The 23,075-nt window shown below is 41.7% G+C and overlaps 1 protein-coding gene across 7 annotated transcripts in view; it reads right to left on the bottom strand.

Annotated features, from left to right (window-relative positions):
* LOC309569543 (ryanodine receptor 3) overlaps positions 1 to 23,075 on the bottom strand; it is a 1,308,933-nt gene that overhangs the window by 666,707 nt on the left and 619,151 nt on the right. For all 7 annotated transcript variants that reach the window (XM_082275412.1, XM_082275411.1, XM_082275414.1 and 4 more), the window contains 9 exons: positions 14,772 to 14,808; positions 14,395 to 14,558; positions 12,582 to 12,747; positions 10,871 to 10,957; positions 10,262 to 10,488; positions 7,284 to 8,088; positions 6,469 to 6,669; positions 4,860 to 4,962; positions 3,578 to 3,715 (listed from right to left, as the gene is read on the bottom strand). In XM_082275412.1, coding sequence (XP_082131538.1) covers positions 3,578 to 3,715; positions 4,860 to 4,962; positions 6,469 to 6,669; positions 7,284 to 8,088; positions 10,262 to 10,488; positions 10,871 to 10,957; positions 12,582 to 12,747; positions 14,395 to 14,558; positions 14,772 to 14,808 — 1,928 coding nt within the window. The remainder of the gene's footprint in view (positions 1 to 3,577; positions 3,716 to 4,859; positions 4,963 to 6,468; positions 6,670 to 7,283; positions 8,089 to 10,261; positions 10,489 to 10,870; positions 10,958 to 12,581; positions 12,748 to 14,394; positions 14,559 to 14,771; positions 14,809 to 23,075) is intronic.

Raw genomic sequence — 23,075 nt, 5'->3', positions numbered from 1 at the left:
CGGTCAACCGTTGGGCAAGAGGGTTATCCGGCGTCATAATTTTTTTATGCTCGAACATTTGGGCCACGGAAGCCTGCCTTTTTCTAGAAAAACTTGAGGACAGCATGATGGAAGGTGGAGTGGAGGACAATTGTGAGGAGAGAGGAGAAGGAGAAGAGGCTGGACGGTGAGAGCCTGGAGTGTGGCTTTGTGGGTTCTGACGGCGTTGCTCCCACTGGGCTCAGTGATGGGAGTCCAGGTGCCTTCTTAGACCCCTTTCACACAGGCAGACCATTCAGATCTGCCTGTCAGTTTTTTTGGGCGGATCTGAACGGTCCCCCCCCGTGCATGTCTATGGGGCATCAGATGTCAGCGGAGACATGTCCGCTGACATCCGATCCGATTCGTAAAATCTGGACGGATTGAAACCCTATTTTCCATCTGTCCAGCGGATCGTCCCTGGGTGAGTGTTGGGCTTACCGCGACTTATGCGTTGACTGCAAAGGCTCCAGCATCAGGGAACGCATAGACCGACAGGTGTCCGACTACATCGGGTTAACGGCCGATGTGGATGCTCTGAGAAGTGATGAACCCCTGGACTACTGGGTGGGCAGGCTTGACCTCTGGCCGGAGCTTGCACAATTTGCAATGGAACTGTTGGCTTGCCCCTCGTCCAGTGTCCTGTCCGAAAGGACTTTCAGCGCAGCAGGGGGGATCGTGACCGATAAGCTCACTTGCCTAGCTGATGACAGTGTTGACTACCTCACATTTCTAAAAATAAATGAGGCACGGATCTCAGAGGAATTCAACACATGTGACCAGTAGACCATGTTTGATTCAAATTCCTTATGACAGGCCACAAATATCCGCCACCACCCATGACAATTCATGGTCCCTGTCTTAGGTAAATACAGCGGCATAAAAGGTCTTTAATTTCTGTTGAATGCCTAATTGCTACAGTCTGTTCCAGCTCCACACAGCAACCTCTCCCTACACTGACAAAAGACTTTTGTGGACCTATTAGCTAGCGACTTGTGTCACTATACAGTCTTTCCCTGCTCCACACAGCAACCTCCAGCCAAAGAATACAAAGTTCTTTGCTGTCAGGTGAACGCCTGTGGGCTAATTTTTGGGGCCTGTACTGGCCGACACTTACTTCTGTATCCTGTGTATGCCTAATGTACCTCCAGCCACAGAATACAAAGTTCTTTGCTGTCAGGTGAACGCCTGTTAGCTAATTTTTGGGGCCTGTACTGGCCGACACTTACTTCTTTATGCTGTGAATGACTAATTTTTTAGACTGGCGTTGAAAATCAATGGGTCTGTAAACGTTCTGCTAAATTGTGGAATGGATGCAGACCCATTTTACAGACGTGTGAATGGAACCTATATGTATTTGACATGTATTTACCGTCTGCTATCAGTGGCTGATTTAGCAAAAAAAATAAATACATTTTTTGGCTGAAAAAAAAAAAATGTAATGGCAACTTTTCCAATAGCAATACTTCTGGTATGTCAGTGTCCATGTTGTGGGACTATGTGTGCACAGCTAGTAAGTATTTTGTGGCTGCAAATATGACCTGGAGGTTTTTAATTTTCGCCTGCCATTAAAGTGAATGGGGTCCGCCACGAACTTGCGGTTCGCGAACATTTGAGAAAGTTTGCGGTTCGCGTTCGCAAACCGCCCCATCCCATGTTCATCCATCACTATTCTCCACCTGGCACAGGATATCACCGTGGTGACACACTGGAGTTATCATTGAGCACCAGGAACTATCATAGCTTATTTTCACTTGAATTTTGATATTCAGACTTCTATATGTTTTAGATAAATATTTTGATATATTACTTGTTCATGTCACACTTAGCTTTGTGATATGGTCAACTGCACTTTATCATTCAATATTATTGAATATACAGCACTGCAAACTCCTATTGATTGTTCACTGTTAGTGTTAGTATATACACACTGTTTGCATGCTGCTGATTTCAATTTTTTTGTGGCACTGAAATATCATTGTTATATTGTAGAAAGGTTTGACACAACTTCAAATTTAGGCCCGGAAGGTAGGTACACCCATCTGTAGTCATTAACGAACCATGGAGACTTGAAGATACAGACAGCATCTGCAACAATAACCAGAATGCAGCCTGGCTGGTTCATATCTAAAAGGGAGGCTTTGTGAAGGTAGATGTAGTCCCTGCACTGTCCCTACTTCTCTGGAACCTTTCCATACCGCTAAGCACTGTCTCAGCCAGACAGGGAACCTGTCCCTAAGCTAGCCACTTACAGAAAGTGTACCAAACCCGGGAGCCGGAGTCTTAAATAGAGTCTGCATTGACCCAAGATGGCTGCTGGGGTCACATGGGGTACCAGCATCCAATCGGACAGATATCTCCTTGTGACTGCCGGAAGTCATAGAGGAACCCATCTCCTCACAACTTCCTTCCCCTTCTACATTGCTGCATTGGTCGAGCTCCACCTGCAGTGGGGAGTACAGACAGACCCTAACTACATACAGTATATGAAAAAGCAAAAGCAAACACCTGCTAAAAATGCTGTTCGAATACAAGTTCAAAAATTTTGAGTGTAATAAATGATCTTCCTGTCCTTTGGCTTCACAATAGTACTGAATCGGCCACTGTGGACTGGTGTGTGTTTTATTTTAGTCCTGTTGTATTTATTCTAATTGAACATTTAATTTAAAAAAAAAACACTTCATTGAATTTTACCGAACTATCAGCAAGTTCCATGTATAAACTTCTGAAACTGGTGCCTATCTATTCTGTCAGCCCAATCAGCTGTCAAATTAAAAGGTTAATAATATCACTGTAACATACCTAAGGGGCATTGCAGGTGAAAAGTTCAGAGAAAGCTGTCTGGGCGGGAAGTGTGGGGAGATGGACAGAAGATCATTTATAGACATGCTTATCATACTGAAAAGTTGGCATCTATTTTAGCAAAGATTTATGGCCACCTACAGAAATGTCTTCAGTGCTAATATCCAATAGCAATACCATACCCTACAGTTAAAAAACATATTTGTGAGCATTTGAATTACGAAGTTAAACATATATAAGGAGCACAAGGCATCCGAGTCATCCACTTCTGCAGAAGCTTTAGGGGTACCAACAGGTGGTATCATCCCCTCAGCTATAAACATGAGGTTATTTTTTCACACTGAATGTCTAGCGTTATTGAAATCAGATGCCCTAGGACGAGCTTAAAATTAGCACTGGAAGCTGACTCTGAATCACGATCTGTGAGAGGGCTTGTTTGGGAAGGCTTACTGATACCCTAAAAAGCCACTATGATTTTTATGTTAGTTTACCTTTGGATATTAACAGAGATTGTAAAGGATTAACCCCAAGTGTCATATGTCTTCCAAACCCACAGATTCCAGCTACTCATTGCCAATTTTCTAAACCACCAAGACATTTTATGTTAGTGGGCTTTAACAACAACACCTGCTTTCCTATAATGTAATAGCCTTTTGCCAGCACCACTTTCTCCATTCTTACTATCTCCATATGTAACAGTTATGACTACAGTGATCGATATTTAAACCTGCACAAGAGTGTTACACAAGTTACTTACTAGGAGACTTCTCCTCCTCCTCAGCAGGATCCTGCTCTTCTGCCTTTGGCCGGCCCTTGATCTTATATACTAGAGTTCGAAGGCGACCTGTCCACGATGTCTCTTCCTCCTGCTCTTCTTCTTCCTCAAGAGGAATACCTATAACAAGAAATATTAGTATGCAAAGTAACTGAATAAACTAGTACCAGGTGCTTTAATAAACATAAACAGGACATCTAACGCAAAATAAATACTCTTCACTAATAATGAGACTATAGGGGGAATTTTACTAAAACCGGAGCACTCAGAATCTGGTTCAGCTGTGCATGGTAGCCAATCAGCTTCTAACTTTAGCTTTTCAATTAAGCTTTGGCAATAAATCCTGGATTGGTTTCTATACAGAGCTATGCCAGATTGTTCATATTCCAGTTTCAGTAAATCTCCACCAATATTTCTTGGATTTCTGTTAAACTACGCTAAAAACCCCAGAAGTGGGACTATTAGGTATTTTGAATGACTTTGTTCCTAGGACTGCTCATACCCTGTTGCGTATTATGCACAAAGGGTGATCTTACTACACTATTACACTAGAAAGAAGCCAATCCACCGACAGCTCAGCAGTTTTATTGTTTGGTAAACGGTGATCTTCCTAAGTTTATAATTGATATATAACAGTGGGGCATGCCTCTATTTATTGTTTATTTGTATGTGTTTATGAAAAAACCTCTAGAAAAAAAAAAAAAACTATGGTAAAAAGATTAAGCTTATAATGATCTTGACGGAAACCTAAAATTCTAAATGTCTGAAATGGTATAATAAATACTGTTTTTTTTAGCAGTATAAAGTTACTCATGGGCTCTTTCACACTGTCCGCTTCCGTAGGCGGATCCGTGCTGCTCAGCGGGGATCGATCCGCCGAATCCTGCTGAGCCGGAGGATGACAGCTCCGTCTCCGCTTGCAGTGCGGAGAGGGAGGTGTCACAGCTCCCGCTGCTCTCTATGGGGGATCGGATGAGAGCGGACCGCCTGTCCGCTCTCATCCGATCCAATCCGATCCCTGAACGGATGGAAAAATAGGGTTTCCATCCCTCCAGATTTCGCAGACAGGATCGGATACGGATGGCAGCAGGTGTCAGTGGAGGTGTCTCCGCTGACATCCGCTGCCCCATAGAGCTGCATGGAGGATGCGAACAGATCTGCCTAAAAAACTGACAGGCGGATCTGATCGGATCACCCGTGTGAAAGAGCCCTATATCACCAGATTTTGCTCAAACAAATTTGAAATATAACCTATGATACCTACCACAGTGCATGAGAAGATCTTCATGAAACTCATATAGCTCATCCCGTATTTCCTCTGGGCAAGGACTGTCTTCTTGCATTTGGAAATTCAGAAGCATGTTAATCTTTCATTTAAATAAGAAAAAAGAAACCATAGTTGGTATTAAAGTGGCTGTAAACCATCCCCTTGTAAAACAACTCATTCAAAATAGAAATGAAAGGCAAAACATTTTTGTAAAGATATAAAAAAAAACATTATAAATATATTTTTCCCTTTTTTTATAAGTGATCACACTCCCTCTGTTCGCAGCTGAATAAGTGCTGGGGGGAGGAGAAGCAGCAGCAGCACACTGAGCTTCCCAGTGAATGGCTGTACAGCGGGGGGTGTCAGGACAAGTCTGATCATTGGAGGAGAGTACACTAAGTTCCCAGCATAGCTAGTGTGGTCAGCTTTTAAAAGGGAAGCAGAGTGACTGCAGGATCACCAGGGATTTCACATAAAGGAAGCAATACAAAGAGAACAGGATACTTTCTCATACTAGTACATGGTATAGCAGGAACATATTGGGAATAAGAAGTGTTGGGGTAACAAATGCTTTAAGCTTAGATTTCCTTGTCAGTAGCACATTTACCACCTATGACAAACTTCTGTGATTTGTGTGGCCGTGATTATACTTTCCTTGTGGCGCAGAGTCAGTTTAAGATAATAAATTGTAACTCCTAGCACTGTATGTATGTCCATATAGCCAAGACATTTTACTTTATTTTTGGATCGAGTAGAGAAATGATAAAACTCCATCAATTTAAAACTCTATCATTTTTTTTTTCTCTTTTCTTTTCTTTTGTTTGCTTTCTGTGCCATCAATTAGATTTTCCTTCAATTCCTGTCCTGGAAACTCGACAGAATAAAACTGAAGCCATTTGAAAAATGAGATAAATTGCCCTTTGAATCTTTTTAGTAAAAATGGTTCCCATTAGATAGTTTACCCTAACCTTTTTTGAAGGTGACAGCTTTAAATTTTGTATTTTCCATCACCTTTTTAAGATCCATGACAATGGTCACTTTGCATAATTTTGTAGTTCAATACTTCAGGAATTGTGCTTTTATACCTTTACCAGGAATAAACAATTGCAATAGATGATAACTGTGTAAAAAAACAATTACTTAATATTTTTAAATATTTTATAATGCTTCTGCCTAAGATAATCAGCCCTCTTGGAAATGAGTATTTGTTGACTTATGCTCTATGGAGGTACTGTATCCTAACTATGCATCCAGTAGCTCAAAGGTGCATATAATACTAACTAATGAGATGAAACGGTACCATAAATTACTCTCCTTCATAATCCTGCATTTGGAGCTGAGCAGCTGTTTTGTTAGATTATGTTATGGAATTATATATATTGTATTTGTTTTTGTTTTTTTAACTTTGAGCTGGGTATGCCCAAGGCTCTGCTGTACAATTTTTTAAAAATGTTTATAAAAAATAAAAAACATTTTATAATGAGTATGTTTGTTCCTAAAAGTATATATTTGTTGGAATCAGGTAATTATGACTTTCAATAAAATAAATACAGCCCCCAACAAGTGGCTTCTTTTGAGCTGGTATATTCTGTAAACATAGTATTACCTGTTCCTGTGGAGGAGAGCGAAATTCCCTAGTCTTTTTGGCAGTTAGAGCTGCTGACATGTTCAATGCCAGCATAAGCTCATTGTATCGGAACTTCTGGTTGTACTGCAACTTTGAAACATATTTATCAGAAAAGGCGACAATGGATTCAACACGGTGTTTCAGCTCACAGTCACAGAAGTAATGAAGAAGTTCACACATCTAGAAAAAAATTATAGTGTTACCAGATAGCAAGTTACCAATCACACAGCGCAGTCACCTGTTTTTCTTTTTTTTTTTAGGGCAATTAGACATTAATAAACAATACGAATAACTCATTTTAGCAAGGGCCAATTCAAGTAATTTTAGACTGAATAATTTTATCAAGAAAAACGTAACATTCTGCACAAGTTTCATAGACATCTTAATAGCAGAAAATCACACTTTATTATATTGTACTTCTGATGCTTAGACATAAATTAAAGTGATTGTAAAGCCTGGAATTTTTGGAAACAACAAATATGGGTTACACTGGTTTTGCACATGGCAGCCAATGGCTCCTGCTACTGTTTGAGTCCCTGTGAAAAGAGGAAGAGAGAGGACAAAGACTGCAGCTTGGCACAGCGCTGGATCGCTGACAGGCTAAGGTAAGTGTTTAAGGTCAGGGGGTAGAAAAAAGTTAGTGGGGTGTTTTTACCTTAATGCAGGAAATGCATTCAGGTACAAAAAACACCCAGCCTTTAAAACCACCTTATCAAGTAGGACTGTGGGTTGACCCCCAAATGACTAAACTGCAAAATGCTGTCCTAAATTAACTATTTGTTTCAAAAATTCACCTGGAGTTTCACAGACTCTGGAAGTCGAGTCTGCAGTAAACCTTTGGCAGGAGCCTTGGCATCTCTTGTTGGTTTCTCCCCAGCCTCTACAGCTTTCTCTTCAACCTGAGCAGCATCTTCCTTCTCCCCATTCTCTTCTGGTTCCTCTTCCTTGTGGTCACCAAAAACATTTGGGTCAATGAGCAGTAGAATCTGACGCACATCCTCATCCTCAAATACTCCCATAATAAGAAGAGTGGCAATAAGCTTGAGTACTGGCACAAACTGGAACTCTGCTTTTCCCCCAACAGGGTCTCTGATGTGATCCCCACTGCTTTGCACAGCCTCTGTAAGCATACTAATAGCTTTGGACTTAAGAATATCCACTGGAATTTCCGGTCCATGCTGTTGCCTCTCCTCTCCGGTCAGCACAAAGCAAGGTGCTGTAAAATGAAGGTCTGACTTCAGACATGTACTAGGACCAACACCAGGTAAGCCATGCCTCTTTGACTCATCAGGGAAGAGTTGAATTTGCCGAGTCTCATCAGTGATAGGAATGATAAACTCATTGTTCATCATAAGCTTGCCCTCCTTGGCAGACTCCAGGTAAATGCTGATAAGAAGGTTGTAGAAACCAGAACGCAAGAGGCCAGGCAGGTACTGGTTATCAATAGTATAGAGTAGCTGGGACTGATCTACATGACTGCACAAGGCATGTGCAACACGGTTGTTACCCAGTGCACATACAGCGCAGTATAGTTTAAGAGTGTGGTAATGAAATTTCATGAGATCTTCTTGCTCAGACAGTTCCAGGATGTCAATACACCTGATAAATAGTAAAAAGAAATAAATATTTAAAAATAAATGATTAGAATGAAAAGAAAAAAAATAGTATACATGTATAAATAAAACATTTTTATCTTGAAAATGGATGTGCACACAGGAATCTTATCTTTTGTTTAGTATGTTTTTGGTGCAATGACCAGTGAAAAAACATCTAAAGAGGGAAACGAATGCTCTTGGCTACAACAAAATGACGACCTCTGCCAAGAAAGAACAGGAACAATGCTGGAGGCAATTTACAGCACACACTTATTTTGATAGCATTATTACTCATATGAAATGTATATTCTTTTCTTAAAGAACATTAATTGCTATCAAACTGGTATGGGTAAAGTTCTGCTTTAAATGAGGGGAATTTATCAAAATCGGAGCAGTTAGAATCTGAAGCAGCTGTGCATGACGATCAATCATCTTCTACCTATCTTCTATCTCTAAAATATATCCCTTTCTAACCAACGACACCACTAAGCTCTTGATTCCCTCCTTGGTCATCTACTGCCTTGACTATTGCAACTCCCTTCTAATTGGCTTATCTTTACATAGGCTATCCCCCTTCAGTCCGTTATGAATTCTGCAGCCGGGCTCATTCACCTTACCAACCGCTCAGTGTCTGCTACTCCTCTGTGTCAATCCCTCCATTGGCTCCCACTCACCCAACAAATTAAATTCAAATTACTAACAGCAACAGCAAAGCCATCCATAACTCTGCTCCCAGCTACATCATTAACCTAGTCTCAAAATATCAACCTAATTGTTCTCTTTATTCCTCCCAAGACCTCTTGCTCTCTAGCTCCCTTGTTGCCTCCTCCCATTCTCGCCTTCAGGACTTTCCCCATCCTATGAAACTCCCTACCCCAATCTGTCCAATTATCTCCTACTCTGTCCAATAATCTCCCTCTGATTCATCCTGTATTGAATAGTATTGTAACTGTACTGTCTACCCTCATGTTGTAAAGCGCTGGTCAAATTGTTGGTTTTCATGCACATTGCACAGGTACTCCAGTTTCTGTCTGCTCCAGTTTTCATAATTTCCCCAATGAGTTTTCTTTCAAAGGTAGATTTGGGCCTTTTGTGGTTAGATGTGGGACCCAATGGGGGTTCCCTGTGTTTCGATGTGGGCGGGGGACTTCACTGAAAGCCAAGGGGAGGCTGACAGTTCTCACAGCTATTAGTGGTCAATTACATGTAATTTCTCATTCCAGACTGTCTGCGACCAAGACTAATCATCCACAGGTATTGCTGATACAGACGCCAATGCTGATAAATAGAGGGGGGTATTATTGCTGACGCAGGCACCAATGGAAAGAGTTTATTATTGCTGACACTAATGAAAAGGTAGGGGGATATTACTGCTGCTTCCACTCCAAGCTAAATGCCACTCTCCAGAAACCAGTTAGGCCATATCTATGGCAGCACTATACTTCCATACAAGCTGGTGTTAGTGGGGGATACATTAGCAGTATACAGATGAGTTATTCCTTGTTTATGCATATCTTTACCTGGTTTTACAATGGCACATTTGGCTCTAGCCTCATATTTTTTAAATGGAATTTAGAAACAAATGTAAAACCAAAAATAAATTGTTAATTTAGATGCAGCCCTTCCCTTGACTCATAGATGCAAATGTGGTCCTTGGGCCGATTTTAAGTTGGACACTACTGCCTTATTTACTCAGTAATAACAAACTGTTTAATCTGAAGAATATCATTAACATGCCCTGCTAGTGGCACTTTAGATATGGCGCTGAAAAACACTCCTCTAGGTTGGTTTTAAAAACTGTCCCAAGTTGTCATGAAAATACTAATGCAGACTTTGCATAACTCTGTACAGCAAAAAAATCACAATCCCTTAGCTTGTAAGTAACATCTAGATAAAATAATTAGCAACAATTTTAAACACAAATGCATTTACTGTATATACTGTAATACTTTTTCTATTATTGCTTCTGGAAAACATACAATTAAGCAGTTCTTCAAAACAGACTAAGCAACCTGAAAGGGATCCAGGAGCTACATGAGGTTCATTGGCCATTGGTTGTGGTCTGTTGCTATACTCTATACAATACTATATAACACACATTATTAACCATAACGTACATCCATTTATAATTCTTTATTGTTTAATGTGATAATATGGAAAGTAAAACAGGGATGTACCGATTCTCTTCCGGTATATGCAAGGCCAACATCTGCAGGGGTTCTAGGCATTGCACCACCCAGCCGTGACGCTCGCTGACACGTTCTGTCTCCACTTTCAAGAAGATATTTGGCATGCGACTCCATAGCACTGGGGTTATAGTCTGCACATCCAAACGAGGTGGACACTGTGAAACCGGATTCTTCTCTTCACTCTTAAATATTGCAGCAGAGAGGGGCATGGTGTTCTGTTTGACCCAAAATTAAATACAGCATATAAATACTATTCATGTAAAACAAGCAAGTTATATGCTAAAAAACATCATTACACGAACATTGTCCTTCCTGCTTAGTAGTGTTCTACTATGAGTTTACCTTATCACTTCCCTCTCTTAACGCAAGTCTGTTATTCTTAGCGTAATAAAAAACAGACCACTCTATGATGTGATTTTTAGGTAAACATTAGACAACCAGCATAAAATGATTACTTTTATAGAGTACACTTTGCTTCCTTTTACAATTAGCATAGATTTTACAATGCAATAACCTAACAATGTATGTTAATCATTTTTACTTAATAAAAAGTTTATCTAGCATTATAAAATTAAACAAAAACAAAAAATACAATACCTTTAATTTTCCAAGTTCAAACTGAAAGAGATTAGTGCTAGTTGGCTGCAGAAAGACTGCTGGAAACAGCTTGGTGTTTGGTTCAACCTAATAGGTGAAAAATATATTTACTGGTAAAAATCAGGATTTTACCGTTAAACAATTCCCTCTAAAGCATTATACAAGCTCAGTAAGATACCTCAAGTTATCTAAACTTAAAACTAAAATACCTATACTGTAAGATTATATTGTTAATAGTATGTGTACATGAGAAATTAAACATAATAACTAACATATATTTAAACTGCTAATCCCTCAAAAATTGGTAAACTAATGTGCTTTGAATAAATAGCATTTGAATTTTACATTTGGCGATTTGAACTACATAGTAAATTGGAATAACTGGTTGCCCAAATCTTGAATGGGTAATAGCATCATCACATACAACATTTCTAAGCATTTTTTTTTTGGGTACAAGCTCTTTGGCGACTATAAATTATTTAAAAATTATATTTCTTGAATAACTAATTATACAGTATATTACCAAAAGTATTGTGACGCCTGCCTTTACACACGCATGTAATTAAACGGATATATTGCGCAAACAATACAGCAGCAGAGTAAGGGCGCAACAGGGTAAGGGAGCAATGTGCCACATCCTAATAGGTATCGAACTTTTGGATTTCTCAAGCGAAATATGTAGGGCACCTGGCTACATGAACCATCCCTCACATTTAGGGCTGTACCAACTACACTCTAGAGGACGTTCAACGTCATTTTTGGCAACGTCTTCGAGTCATGTAGGATGTAATGTATAGTATTCTTACACCACCACATTCCATGTGTTATGGAATCATTTGTATATTACTTATATTTTTATGCCTCATTGTTAAGGTATATTTTGGTGTTTTTTATGTATCTTATGTATGTCCAATAACCATTCCCTTGTGTTAGGGGTTTTTTTCCCCTGGTTTTTATATGTCAATCAATAAAAAAGTTTTTTACTTCATCCCTATCTGTGCCTATAAAGTCCATTCTGGTTGTTTACACACGCATGAACTTTAATGGCATCCCAATCTTAGTTCCTCCACCCGAAACTCTCTCATCCATGTCTTTATAGACCTTGCATGGAAGTCTTAAGGCGTAAGCATACCAAAACATTTTGGACAATTTCATGCTCCCAAATTTGTGGTAACAGTTTGGGGTTGGCCCTTCCTGTTCCAACATGACTGCACACCAGTGCACAAAGCAAGGTCCATAAAGATATGGATGAGCAGGTTTGGGGTGGAGGAACTTGACTGGCCTGCACAGAGTCCTGACCTCAACCCAATAAAACACCTTTGGGATGAATTAGAGTGCAATTAGAGTGCAGACAGTGAGCCAGACCTTCTCATCCAACATCAGTACCTGACCTCACAAATGCGCTTCTGCAAGAATGGTCAAACATTCCCATAGACACACTCCTTAACCTTGAGAACAGCCTTCCCAGAAGAGTTGAAGCTTTTATAGCTGCAAAGGGTAGGCCAACTCAATATTTAATCCTACTGACTAAGACTGGGTTACCACTAAAGTTCATATACGTGTAAAGGCAGGCATCCCAATACTTTTGGTAATATAGTGTATGTGTAAACCAACACCCCTTTGGGCCCTTCATTCACATAGAGAAAATAAACAAATCATTTGTAAGTAATCTATAAGTAAGATAGATATAAGTATAAATATATAAACATACCTGGTAGCAGGTTCCGAGGTCTTTTCCATTAGCTGTAAATGAAAGCAGCCCAGTGGCCAGATCAACAAGGCACCCGATGTCTATATCTACATTGCTGCGGCCCGACCTCTGGGAGCCTGTGGAGAGGTCCCCTCCCCAAACCATGTAACAATTGCTACGTTTTACACTAGAGGAGTAACAAAAAATAAAAACACAAAAGTAATTATGGAGGTTAGATATCAGAACTGTAGAATTATACTATTAGAAGAACAATAAGAACTTTTAGCAATATAGGCTGAATGTACACATTTAACACAGAGATAATAATCCTGATTTTAGCCATATGACTAATAATTTGATTAACTTAAAAACTACTGTCACTTTTTTGAGAATAACATTTAATTCTTTTTTGAGAATAACAGAGTTCATCCAAGTCCTGATGCGTTTCGGCTGTTTATAGCCTTTTTCAAAGATTTTTGTCACCCAGCTCTCACTTCCTTCTATGAGAGGGAACAGGACGGACACGGACCTGCAGCGCTGGAAGAACCACTTTCTCCTCTCCCCTCCTCCTTTACAAAACTTGGCAAAAAAACGGATCATTCAGGATACTGCTGCAACTTACCTGGCTACCCATAAATGAACGTTTGTACCCAATTTAATTACCAAGGTACACCACGGTTCCTTGCTGCAGATTCTTTAAGGACACAGAGAAAAAAGCTGGGTGACAAAAATCTTTGAAAAGGCTATAAACAGCCGAAACACGTCAGGACTTGGATGAACTCTGTGAACCACCTTTTCCTGGAATTTTCACAGGAAACACAGAGACAATATCCATATCTTTGTCACAAGTTACCACATATGTCACAGATTCGCTTGAATCTCTTTCATAAACCTTTATCACATTGGGCCTTTACCCAAGCACCAATTCTCACTTTATCAATATGTATGTTTATATGTAATATATATTAATGTAATAAATCCAAAAATCTTTTTACTTCTCTGATTTATATCATTACTTGCCCACAAAGTCCCACCACCTTGACTTGAGACACCAAAAAACCCCCTCTTTTCTAGATATAAGGGATGGAGGCAAAAACCTACTCATACTACCTCGAGATCAAAAACCCCCACCCCCACATTTTTGACATATTAGCTTTGTGAAATGTGTCTATCGTGTTAAATTGTGCTTTCTTTTCTTTTGTAAGGCTTTACACATTTTAAATCACAGGCAGCAGATGAGATCAAAACCTTTACATCTTTAATCGGCAAACTTCAAGAAACTGTACCGCTGTAGAACTTAAGAGAGAAGTAGAGCCAAAGCTAGTTTAGGTGTACTTCTCCTATGGATCACAGATGTGCAATTAGTTTTGCACTCCTGTGACCCCTTTTAAGCAAAGAGCAGGCTGAAGTCCGCTCTCAGTCCAGGCACCGCGTCATCACAACAATGGAAGTTGGGATCCGCCAGGTGCCTGGACTGACACATGGCTCAGCCTTTCAGGGAGCCGCAGAGAGCCTGAGCCAGCCGCTCCCGCCCCTCCACAGCTCAGTGCTTCAGTGAGCGAGGAGGAGGCAGAGCGGAGAGCTGCTGACTGACAGCTCTGCTCGGGGAGCTGTGAGAATTGAATGTTCGGCGGTGTTCGATCGCTTGGTTCTCAGTGTAGAGTCGCCGGGGGACAGATTCAGCATAGGAACGATGCTACATCCAACTAGGTAAGAATAAACTGGGAAAAACACCAAAAGCCATACTTCTGTTTTAACACCTCTAAGTTCTAAAAACTACAGAGCCACAAACATCATCACAGTTCACGAGAACAGAACAATTACAAAGCCATACCTTTCATGCACTCTGCCTCTTTCATCTCCTAAAGTGACAGTGACAGTGCAGTTCTTGCTCAAGTCAAAGTTCTCACTATAGAAGTGGTAGTCAGGAGTCACCCATCCTACCCATACAGAAGAGGGATCTTGACCAGCAAATATTCGTACAGAGTAATAATATAACTGAAAGAAAGGAAAAAAAGACACAGCTAAATGTACCTTTTGTAGTAAAGGTAATAATATACAGCACAACATGCAAATATTATAATCAAAGTAAAGTAAAATATCTGGTTCAAAACTAGGATTTAAGGATTTTTTTCACATTAAAAACACAATCTAAATATCTAATATACTTCATCTGACAAGAATTACAAATATGACATAACATTTTCTTACCGTGGTAGTATGTGAAGATGCATCCTGCAGCTGGTTTCTAACAAAAAAAAACAAGAAAAAAAAAACAGCTGAATTGTAAATATTTATATATATATATATATATATATAAATTCTTTATTTATAAACACAATTACAGAGAAGTGTCATATAGTACTTACAAATTAAATAGTAATATAGGTTTCTGAAAACAAACCCACAGATATTGAACAGGCAAAGAGATTGGGCAAGCTTACAGATATCAAGCTATATATTTAAAGTACCATGAAAGCGCAAAGTCTGTCACCGTACTGTACTGCACAACAGGTAGCAAAGAAGGTTGCAGTGCTGTAAATATATTTTTAGAACTCTTCTAACTGTTATAGATTATTTTTGATTTCCACTGTTGACCAGAAGTTAGCCCCGGTTCACATTAGTGCGATCGCGGAGATCGCATGTAATTCGGAGCGCACTGCTCCTAAATTACATGCGATCTCATGTGTGGTGCAAATTTCAGCCATACACTCTGTATGGCTGAATTTGCACCGCATCCGCACTAAACTCGCACATGAGGCTTTTTTTTATCCGCAGCAGAATCGGATCGCATAGTGGTTCACACTAGTGCGATCCGATCCTGTGCGAACTTGCAGATCGCACTGCGATATGCGATCGCAACTGGGAGTGTCGTTAACTTTTAATTGACACCCCCTGTGTATCGCATATGGCAGTGTGAACTGCCAGAGGTGCGGATGCGATGCGGGATCACGCTGCATATTCGCAGCATTCCCGCATCGCACAAATGTGAACCGGCACTTAGTGTTAGCTAAAGCTGGGCATACACTACAAGAATTTAGTGGGAAAATATTTGCTTTATTCATTTGTGTGTTTTTGAATGGTTAGTGAAGCCAAATATTTTGTTTTTGACTGCAGCGATGAGAAAATTCGAAGAATGATGGAAATTTTTTTTTTCCAACAGATTTCTAAGAGTGAATTTGGTTTTCATTTGGGAAATTACATTCATTCAAAAACTGAAAGTTAAAAGAAGAAAACATTTTAAGTAATTTTGATCATTCAAATGTACCATGAGATTTTTCGTAAAATATTAGTTTGACCGTTCACACGAGTGTTCATTCAAAAATGTATTCGTATATATGGCCAGCTTTACACACTAGTAACAGGCAAATAAACGTTATAAACATGTACAACTCTATAGTATAGTAGAAAGTGAATTCCGCGCTAAGGATATCCAAGGGATGTGAAGGTGTAAATAGGCTGCAGCCTACCCTGAACTACAGTCAGAAGACTGTATAAAATGAAGGAGAAAATATTGGGTAATTGGCCCTGCCTGTATTGAGGGTTGCAGTATATGGATAAAAAAATAAGTACACTGTGGTGTGTATATAAAATGTAGTGTACAATAAATTAGCAGTGCAACAAATAAATATACACAATAAGAATATAAAATCAACGTATGAAAGTGCAATAATTAATAAAAAACCCCGTGATAAGGTGCAATATAAGTGACAGAGTAATTATAAAAAAATAAATATACTCTATCGGTGAAAAGATATAATAAATAATTAGATAAGTACAGTGATGATAATAACGAGGTAAAGTGACAGTGGCAGGGAGTGCTGGGAAATTGCACTATAAAATACAAAAAGTGGTTGGACCAGTCAATATAGATAAATGTGGCAACAAATGGTGCGACAAGGTGCACAGAAAGTAACTAATGGATATGATATAGTGTCTGGCTGGGATAAAGTTCTAATAGCCAGTGATGGAATGGTGCTATATGGAAAAAGAGATTAGTCCATAACTTGATAGACGCACAGGTGGATTGTGAATCAATCTTATAATGACCCCATGGTGGGTAACTGGCGAGGTGCAGGGTGACCCCTAAAGTAAAATGACCTACTAACCAGATATCCCCACCCCACACAGGGGTATAGAGCAGGTATTAAGGTGCAAATTACGCTCCTTCCGTTGGCTCCTGACTCCCTTCTGTAGTGGGGGGGGGGGGGTTTTCTGGGGGGCGTCCCTGGGGGTCCGAGGTGTCCCAGAAGAAATGCAGGATCCTATGGTCCTCTCCTATCAAGGTAGTGGCAGTGGTATATCCAGTGGTCCGTAGGTGGACTCCGGCCACTCTATAGTATGTTCACTTTACCAGAGCAAAGGCAGATGTTTTGAGACTTTGCTACTGCCTAACTTATCATGTCACAAGCAACTTGTGACATTTTTTGCAGGGTTATGCCTATTAAAAAAGCAATTTTCTTGAGTGTAGCTATAATTCTGGACTGAATAACCACCACAAAAGCTGCTGCTTTACAGATCATTCTAATCTAAACATGCATCTCTATTTTGTGAATAAGCTACATAACCAAAGAGATTCAAAACTGTCAACACAGCATTAGCTTTAAAGTGATTGTATAACCACATGGATTAGAACTCCTGTCAGATTTTTTTTATCTATTGCTCTACTATGTATATGAAGCCTCTATATTTTTGTTGGAGACTACTGTCAATGAGACAGCTATTCAAAATTATCCAGAACACCAAAACAAGAGCTGAGGGTAAATATTCCAATAGGGAAAATGGTTCCAGTGACCACTGTCAAAGAGAGGACTTTCCCTCATTTTGTATTTTGTAGAGATTTCATTTGACTTTCTTTTGTAGCTCCAGGATAGGAAATGAAGAGAACCCTTTTCATCATGATACAGATAAAAACCAAACTGACAATAGTTTTAGCCCCTACCTGTTCTATTCAAAACTGAAAAAAAGGTTTGGGCATACATAAATATTAAAGGCAATCTCCACTTTGTGGGAAAAATATAGCAACTAAAAACAATTACTTCACATAGCATATACAATTGCTAAAAAGCCATATTGTAATTTAATGGTAATAAAAATTTACTTTTCAAACTGCAGTCACTAATTTTCAGTAAAATTCAATTCAATATGACAACTTGGATGCTTTCTGTACACAGTTGGTGTACAGAATGCCCCCACAAATGTCCTGTTTGGGTGAAGAACTCTGTATTAAGATACAAGTCAGGTTTTAGGCATCTTTTGCAACCGAAATGTCAATTTTGATTAGATACTCTAAGGGTTAATCACTTCTAAAGGGAAGCAGACCTTGCAACTTTTCTCATTGGAACACAGAAAGTACACCAGCTGATTAAAATGAATTATTATTATTATTTCAGGTACGTATATAGCGCTGTTAATTTGCACAGCACTTTACATATACATTGCACATTCACATCAGTCCCTGCCCTCAAGGAGCTTACAATCTAAGGTCCCTAACTCACATACATATACAGTAGGGCCAACTTTTTATACAGGATCCAATTAACCTACCAGCATGTCTTTGGAGTGTGGAGGAAACCGGAGTACCCGGAGGAAACCCACGCAGGCACAGGGAGAACATGCAAACTCCAGGCAGGTAGTGTCATGGTTGGGAAAGTGCTAGGCGAAAGTGCTAACCACTACACCACTGTGCCGCCCAGATTTAGTTAATTTCATTCATAATCAGTATCCAAAAGACATAGTGGAACAGTTTTTTCTTCAGAGCAGAAACAGGTTGGAATCTGCAGAAAAGTTTTTTTTAAATCCTTGCAATGGGAATTTTTCTTTAACAAAAGTGGAGTTTCTCTTTAAATAAAAGCATGTGTCAAATTATTTAACATGACATGATTTATGAGTAGTTCCAATGAACTGGTACCATGGAATCAGAGGCGGCTCTAGGCTTTGTGAGGCCTTAGGCAGAATTTAGACATGAGGCCCCACTCACCCCCTTCGCAGAGGTTAACCTCTTTACCACTAGCCACTGTGCTGCTACTGCGGCACAGTGGCTCGTTATCGTCTAGCGACGTAGACGCTAGACTCCTCCCCCTGTAGGCGGCGCTCGCGCGCCGCCAGAGGCGCGCTCCCGCTGTTTTCATTCACAGCGGGAGTCGGGCCAGGGGAGGAGCGGCGGCGATCGCCGCTGCTCTGCCCCAATCGTCGGGGAATCGAGTCTGGAGATCCACCCGCTTGTGTAAACAAAGCGGGCGGATCTCCTAAGTGACAGGCAGGGTCAGATTGCAGGGTTCAGCATAGCTGAACATCTGATCTGTCCCTGTGTCACTCAGTCACCTCCCCCCACACACGTTAGTAAGCACCAGGCATACATTAACCCCTCCCTCTCCAATAAAATTAACCCCTTCCCTGCCAGTGTCATTTTTACAGTAACAGTGCATATGTATAGCACTGATTACTGCAGTAATGTCACTGGTACCCCCAAAAGTGTCAAAAATTGCAGTCAAGGGTCCGATCTGTCCGCCGCAATGTCGCAGTCCCGCAAAAAACTGGCCATTACTCGTTAAAAAAAAAAAACACCAAAAATGACAGAAATCTTTCCCTTAGTTAGTAAACGCAATAACTTTTACGCAAACCAATCAAAATACGCTTATTGTGATTTTTTTTACCAAACATAGGTAGCAGAAAACAAATTGGCCAAAAATTAAAAAAAAAATTGTTTTTTACATCTTTTTTGGGGGGAATTTCATATAAAAAAATGTTAAAAATATTGTTATTTTTTCAAAATTGTTGCTTTTTTTTGTTTATAGCGCAAAAAGTAAAAATCACACAGGTGATCAAATACCACCAAAAGAAAGCTCTGTTTGTGGGGAAAAAAAGGACGTAAATTTCGTTTGGGTACGGTGTCGCACGACCACGCAATTGTCAGTTAAAGTCGCACAGCGCCGAATCGCAAAAAGTGGCCCAGACGTAAGACAGCAAAATGCTCCGGTGGTAAAGTGGTTAAGGAAGAACCCCAAGGCCGAGCATCTAATTACTGCTGCTTGTGTGGGTGAGATGTGTACTGTGGAAATCACATGGGATGAATAGGAGAGGGATGGGACTGGGAACCATGGGGTAGGGGAGAAAGAGGAGGGGGTAAAAGGGGAGAGTGGGTAAATGATTAGGGATGGGTAGAGGAGAACTGGAGTGAAACTGAGGGATCCTGGACTGTATAGTAATAAAAAAAAAAAAAGAAGGATTTGTGCTTGCATGAGGGGGAAAGACAGAGGGACAGACAGACGGACAGAGGGACAGACAGACGGACAGAGGGACAGACAGACAGACAGAGGAACAGACAGACAGACAGGGGGACGGACAGACAGACAGGGGGACAGACAGACAGACAGGGGGACAGACGGGCAGACAGAGGGACATACAGACAGAGGGGCAGACAGGGGGACATACGAGGACAGACAGACAGGGGGACGGACAGATGGGGGGACAGATGGACGGACAGATGGGGGGACAGATGGACGGACAGACAGGGGGACAGATGGACGGACAGACAGGGGGACAGATGGACGGACAGACAGGGGGACAGATAGATGGATGGACAGACAGGGGGACAGACAGACGGACGGACACACAGGGGGACAGATGGACGGACAGACAGGGGGACAGATGGACGGACACACAGGGGGACAGACGGACAGACAGACAGGGGGACAGATGGATGGACAGACGGGGACAGACAGGGGGACAGATGGATGGACAGACAGGGGGACAGATGGATGGACAGACAGGGGGACAGATGGATGGACAGACAGGGGGACAGATGGACGGACACACAGGGGGACAGATGGATGGACACACAGGGGGACAGATGGATGGACACACAGGGGGACAGATGGACGGACACACAGGGGGACAGATGGACGGACACACAGGGGGACAGATGGACGGACACACAGGGGGACAGATGGACGGACACACAGGGGGACAGATGGACGGACACACAGGGGGACAGATGGACGGACACACAGGGGGACAGACGGATGGACAGACGGGGGACAGACGGATGGACAGACGGGGGACAGACAGGGGGACAGACAGGGGGACAGATGGACGGACAGACAGGGGGACAGATGGACGGACAGACAGGGGGACAGATGGACGGACAGACAGGGGGACAGATGGACGGACAGACAGGGGGACAGATGGACGGACAGACAGGGGGACAGATGGACGGACAGACAGGGGGACAGATGGACGGACAGACAGGGGGACAGATGGACGGACACACAGGGGGACAGATGGAAGGACACACAGGGGGACAGATGGAAGGACACACAGGGGGACAGATGGACACACAGGGGGACAGATGGAAGGACACACAGGGGGACCGATGGACGGACACACAGGGGGACCGATGGACGGACACACAGGGGGACCGATGGGCGGACACACAGGGGGACAGACGGACGGACAGACAGGGGGACAGACGGACGGACAGACAGGGGGACAGACGGACGGACAGACAGGGGGACAGACGGACGGACAGACAGGGGGACAGATGGATGGACAGACAGGAGGACAGATGGATGGACAGACGGGGGACAGACAGGGGGACAGATGTATGGACAGACAGGGGACAGACAGGGGGACAGATGGATGGACAGACGGGGGACAGACAGGGGGACAGATGGATGGACACACAGGGGGACAGATGGATGGACACACAGGGGGACAGATGGATGGACACACAGGGGGACAGATGGATGGACACACAGGGGGACAGATGGATGGACACACAGGGGGACAGATGGATGGACACACAGGGGGACAGATGGATGGACACACAGGGGGACAGATGGACGGACACACAGGGGAACAGATGGATGGATAGACAGGGGGACAGATGGATGGACAGACAGGGGGACAGATGACTGGACAGACAGGGGGACAGATGGATGGACAGACAGGGGGACAGATGGACAGACAGGGGGACAGACAGAAAAGAAAGAAAGGAGGGGAGGGAGAAAGAAAGGAATGGAAAGAGATGGAGGAAGGGTGCCCCTTAGATCAGAGTACTCACTGGAGTGGAAGGGATGGATGGAGGGAGGGATCAGGATTCAGGCACCATCTTTCCTCTTCTTGTTCCTGGTCTGCAAATTCTTCCCGCCCATACCTCATCTGCTGAGATGAAAACTGTCGGGGAGTGTGGGCGGGGCAAGCACAGGTGGAGAGGTCGGGAGGAGGAGCAGAAGCAGCTCTCTCTCCTCCCCCGTCTGTGGTCTGTGAGGGAGAAGTTTCAGCGCTGCGGCTCCAGTATTTGGCTGTGATCAGGAGATGTCAGTGAGCTCCCATTCCGCGGTGAGCTGCTCCTGATCACAGCCCTGATTTCGTAGCAGATTCTCCTGCTTACAGACTGGCCAGGACTGTACTGATGGCAAGGAGATCCCTGCTGCCAGCCTCAGAGGCGGCTCTGTAACTCAGCATATTAGGCGGCCGCGAGGCCCCTGTGAGTGCGAGGCCTTCGGCGACCGCCTAATTTGCCTAATTAGAGAGCCGCCTCTGCATGGAATCTTTTCTTGTCTGCAAATAGGCAATGAAGGCACTGGCTAATAAAGAGCAAAATGGGATTTCTTTTTTTAATTGGAAGATATATGCAGCTTAGAGTAAAAAATGTGCTGAGTAAAGAAAAGATTGAGTGAAAAAAAAGGATATAAGAAACGTAAAGGACATTTAAACCAGATTTATACAAATACTGACTAGCAATAAACAACGGAAAAAAAAAAGACTCCAGCGCAATTATGTGCTATCTAATGTGCCTATATAATTGATTATACTGCAGCTGACACTATAGTTTGTGCATTCCCACATATATTAGCAGAAAATATAAGATTTTACCAGTGTCATGCAAAATATGCAGTGTTATAGCCAAATGACACTGTCAAACCAAAATGCACCCAAAAAAAATGTAGAAATCAATAATTTGAGTCCATCAATAAATGTAATCAATATAGAAAATGCGTATCTGTGTCTTTATTCACACTTCTTTTCTCTTAATCTGTTCAATCTATTCATAAATACGTATATTCCCAGGAGGAGCTGATGACATCATGCTACAAAACTGCAAGTGAGCGGGCCGTTTTGTGAGTGAACAGGACACACAGTTTCTTAAGAAAAAAGCTGCTATTATACTGTGGTGCACTACATATGTGCATACATTAATGTAATTGGCATTTTAACAATTTTTAATAAAATATTGAAATGAAATAGAAAGTGCTATGATGGTTTATCTTTTTTGAGCCTCAGATGATAAAAAATCCTAAAGGAGGACGAGGATGAATGTGGATTGAATTACTTGGAAGAGCTGAGTGGGAGACCAGTCCTGGCCCTTGTTTAAAAGGGAAAGTGAATTTTGACCTAAAATATATTTGTAACATATACAACAAGTGAGATCATCTGTATGTCAATGACAGAGATTGCACAATGTGTGGTGATTAATGAACGCAAGCATATATGAAGATATCACGGCAATTT

This window comes from Pelophylax lessonae (assembly GCF_965119305.1).
Source record: "Pelophylax lessonae genome assembly, chromosome: 13".
Classification (NCBI taxonomy): Eukaryota; Metazoa; Chordata; class Amphibia; order Anura; family Ranidae; genus Pelophylax; species Pelophylax lessonae.
This window is presented reverse-complemented; position numbering and strand designations above follow the sequence as displayed.